Source organism: Dermatophagoides farinae, chromosome 2 (assembly GCF_024713945.1).
Source record: "Dermatophagoides farinae isolate YC_2012a chromosome 2, ASM2471394v1, whole genome shotgun sequence".
NCBI classification, from domain to species: Eukaryota; Metazoa; Arthropoda; class Arachnida; order Sarcoptiformes; family Pyroglyphidae; genus Dermatophagoides; species Dermatophagoides farinae.
The window spans coordinates 8391144-8394931 of NC_134678.1; the positions used below are offsets into that span (position 1 = coordinate 8391144).

General features: G+C 69.4%; 3 protein-coding genes across 3 annotated transcripts; 2 read left to right on the forward strand and 1 right to left on the reverse strand.

Moving 5' to 3' along the window:
• Positions 1-352: 352 nt before the first annotated feature.
• Positions 353-793, forward strand: LOC142597324 (uncharacterized; the record flags this gene model as incomplete). The annotated part of the gene is made up of 2 exons (XM_075728585.1): positions 353-427; positions 659-793. Coding segments are annotated over 2 exons (210 nt in total), but the record flags the coding sequence as incomplete, so codon positions are not given.
• A 1102-nt stretch (positions 794-1895) lies between these two features.
• On the reverse strand, positions 1896-2333 carry LOC142597325 (uncharacterized; the record flags this gene model as incomplete). The annotated part of the gene is made up of 2 exons (XM_075728586.1): positions 1896-1948; positions 2261-2333. Coding segments are annotated over 2 exons (126 nt in total), but the record flags the coding sequence as incomplete, so codon positions are not given.
• Positions 2334-2790: 457 nt separating this feature from the next.
• LOC142597327 (uncharacterized) lies at positions 2791-3315 on the forward strand (the record flags this gene model as incomplete). The annotated part of the gene is made up of 2 exons (XM_075728588.1): positions 2791-3018; positions 3220-3315. Coding segments are annotated over 2 exons (324 nt in total), but the record flags the coding sequence as incomplete, so codon positions are not given.
• Positions 3316-3788: the final 473 nt, after the last annotated feature.

Sequence of the window (3788 nt, forward strand, 5' to 3'; positions counted from 1 at the left end):
CCTCCCCTCCCCTCCCCTCCCCTTTTTCTCTTCCCCTCCCCTCCCTTTCCCCTCCCCTTCCCCTCCCTTTCCCCCTCTTTCTTTTCTCCCCTCCCCCCTCCCCTCCCCTTTTTCCCCTCCCCCCCTCCCTTCCCTCCCCTTTCCTTTCCCCTCCCCTCCCCTTTTCCCTCCCCTTTTTTTCCCCCCCCCCTCCCCTCCCCTCCCCTCCCCTCTCCCCCCTTTCCCCCCCCCCCCTCCCCCCCCCTTTTCCCCTCTTTTCCCCCTCCCCTCCCCTCCCCTCCCCCCCCTCCCTTCCCCTCCCTTTTCCTCCCCCCCCCTCCCTCCCCTCCCCTCCCCTCTTTTTTCCCCCCCCCCCCCTCCCCCCCCCTCCCCTCCCCTCCCTCCTTCTTTTCTCCCTCTCCCCCCTCCTCCCCTCCCTCCCCTCCCCTCCCCTTCCTCCCCCCCCTCCTTCCCCCCCCCTCCCCCTCCCCTCCCCTCCCTCCCCTCCTTTCCCCCCCCCCCTCCCCTCCCTCCCCTCCCTCCCCTCCCCCCTCCCCTCCCCTCCCCTCCCCCTCCCCTTCCTTTTTCCCCCCCCTTCCCCTTCCCCTTTTTCCCCTCCCCTCCCCTCCCCCCCCCTTTCTTTTCCCCCCCCTCCCCTTCCCCCCTTTCCTTTCCCCCCCCCTCCCTTCCCCTCCCCTCCCCTTTTCTCCCCTCCCCTCCCCTCCCCCTTTCCTCCCCTCCCCCCTTTCCCTCCCCTCTTTTCCCCCCCCTCCCCCTCCCTTCCCCTCCCCCCCTCCCCTCCCCTCTCCCCCCCCTCCCCTCCCTCTTTCTTTTTCTTTTCCCTCCCCTCCCTCCCTCCCCTCCCCTTCTTTCCCCTCCCCCCTCCCCTCCCCTTTTCCCTTCCCCCCCCCCCCTCCCCTCCCTCCCCTCCCCCCCCCTCCCCTCTTTTTTTCCCCTTTCCCCCCCTTTTCCCTCCCCTCCCCTCCCCCTTCCCTTTCCCTCCCCTCCTCTTCCTTTTTTTTTTCCTTTTCTCCCCCCCCTTTTTTCCCTCCCCTCCCCCCCCCTCCCCTCCCCCTTCCCCCCCCCCCCCCCCCCTTCCCTCCCCTTCTTTCCCCTCCCCCTCCCCTCCCCTTTCCCCCCCCTCCCTCCTCCTCCCCTCCCCTCCCCTCCCCCCCCCTTTTTTCCCCTCCCCCCCCCCCCCTTTCCTCCCCTCCCCTCCCTTCCCCTCCCCCCCCCTCCCCTCCCCTCCCCCCCCTTCCCCCTTCCCCCTTTTTCCCCTCCCCTCCCCCCCCCTCCCCTCCTTTCCCCCTTCCCCCCCTCCCCTTCCTTCCTCCCCTCCCCTCCCCTCCCCTCCCCTTTCCCTCTTCCCCCCCTCCCCTCCCCCCCCCCCCCTTTCTCCCCTCCCCTCCCTTCCCCTCCCCCCCCCCCCTCCCCTCCCCTCCCCTCCCCTTTTCCCCCCCCTTCCTTTTTTTCCCCTCCCTCCTCCCCCCCCCCTCCCCCCCCCTTTTTTCTTCTCCCTCCCTTCTTTTTCCCCTCCCCTCCCCTCCCCTCTCCCCTCCCCTTTCCCCCCCTCCCCTCCCCTCTCCCCCTCCCCTCCCCCTCCCCTCCCCTCCCCCCCCCTTTTTTCCCCTCCCCTCCCCTCCCCCCCCCTCCCCTCCTTCCCCCCCCCCCCCCCCTCCCCTTTTTTTCCCTTTTTTTTTTCCCCTCCCCTCCCCTTTTTCCTCCCCCCCCCTCCCCTCCCCTCTCCCTCCCCCCTCCCCTCCCCTCTTTTCTTTTTTCCTCCCTCCCCTCCCCTCCCCTTTTTTCCCCCCCTCCCCTCCCCTCCCCCCCCTCCTTTTCTTCCCTCCCCTCCCTTCCCCTTCCTTCCTTTCCCCTCCCCCTTTTTCTTCCTCTCCTCCCCTCCTTCCCCCTCCCCTACCTCCCCTCCCCTTTCTCCCCCCTTCCCCCCCCCTTTCCTTTTTTTCCTTTTTCCCCTTCCCCTCCCCTCCCCTCCTTTCCCCTCCCCCCCCCCCCCCCCCCCCCCCCCCTTTCCCCCCCCCCCCCCTTTTTCTTCCCCCTCCCCTCCCCCCCCCTCCCCTTTTCCCCCTTCCCTTCTTTCCCCTCCCCCTCCCCCCCCTTTTCCCCTCCCTCCCTTTCCCCTCCCTTTTTCCTCCCCCTCCCTCCTTCCCTCCCCTCCTCCCCTCCCCCCCCCCCCTCCTCCTTTTTTCCTTCCTCCCCTTTCCTTTTTCCCCCCCCCTCCCCCCTCCTTCCCCTCCCCTCCCCTTTCCTTCCCCTCCCTCCCCTCCCTCCTCCCCTTTCCCCCTCCCTCTTCTCCCCCCCCTCTCCCCCTCCCTCTCCCCTCCCTCTTTTCCCTTTCCCCTTCTTTTCCCCCCCTCCCTTCTCCCCTCCCCTCCCTCTTTTTCCCTTCCCCTCCCCTCCCCCCCCCCTCCCCCTCCCTCCCCCTCTCCCTTTCCCCCCTCCCCCCCCTCCCCCTCCCCCCCCCCCTTTCCCCCCCCCTCCCTCCCTTCTTTCTTTCCCCCCCCCCCCCCCCCTTCCCCTTCTCCTTTTTTTCCTTTTCTTTTTCCCCTTCCCCCCCCCCTCCCCCCTCCCCTCCTTTCCCCTCCCCTCCCCTCCCCTTTTTTCCTCCCCTCCTTTTTTCTCCCCCCCCCCCCTTTTCTTTTCCCTCCCCTCCTCTCCTTTTTTCTTCCCCTCCCCTCTTTTTTCCCCCCCTCCCCCCCCCCCCCCCCCCCTTTTCCCCCCCCTCCCCTCCCCTCCCCTCCCCCCCTTTTTCCCTCCCCCCTCTTTTTCCCTCTTTCCCTCCCCTCCCCCTCCCTTCCCTTCCCCTCCCCTCCCCTTCCTCCCTTTCCTCTCCCCTCCCCTCCTCCTCCCCCCCTCCCCTCCCCTCCCCTCCCCCTCCCCCCCCCCCCCTCCCTTTCCCCCCTCCCCCCCCCCCCCCCCCTTCCCCCCTCCCTCCCCCCCCCTCTTCTCCCTTCCCCCCTCCCCTCTTCCCCCCCTCCTCCCCTCCCCCCCCCCCTCCCCTCCCCTCCCTTCCCCTCTTTTCCCCCTTCCCCTTTTTCCCCCCCCCCTCCCCCCTTTTTTTCCCCCCCCCCTCCCCTTTTTTCCCCCTCCCCCTCCCCTTTTTTTTTTCCCCTTTTTTTCTCCCCTCCCTCCCCTCCCTTTTTTTTCCCCCCCCCTTCCCCCCCCTCCTTTCTTTCCCCCTCCCCCCCTTTTTTCCCTCCCCCCCCCCCCCCCCTTTTTTCTTTCCCCTTTCCCTCCCCCCCCCCTCCCCCCCCTCCCCCCCCCCCCCTCCCTTTCCCCCCCCCCTCCCCCTCCCCTTCTTTCCCTTCCCCCCCTTCCCCCCTTCCCCCCTCCCCTCCTCTTTTCTTCCCTTTCTTTCTTCCTCCCCCCTTTTCTCCCTCTCCCCCCTCTTTTTTTTCCCCCCCCTTTCCCCCCTCCTTTTCCCCTCCCCCCCTTTCTTTTTCCCCCCCCCCCTCTTCCCCCCCCTCCTCTTTTTCCTTCCCTCCCCTCCCCCCCCCTCCCCCTTTTTTCCCTTTTCCCTCCCCCCCCCCCCCCCCCCTTTTCCCCTTCCCCCCCTTTCCTTCCCCCCCCTTCCCTCCTTTCTTCCCCCCCCCCCCTCCCCCCCCCCTTTTCTCCCCTTTTCCCTCCCCCCTTCTCCCCCCCCTCCCCCCCCCCTCCCTTCCCTCCCCCTTTCCCCTCCCCTCCCCCCCCCCCCCTCCCCCCCCCCTTTTTCCCCCCTCCCTCCCCCCCCCCCTTCCCTCTCCCCTTTCCCTCCCTCCCTTTTCCTCTTTTCCCCCCCCCCCCTCCCCCCC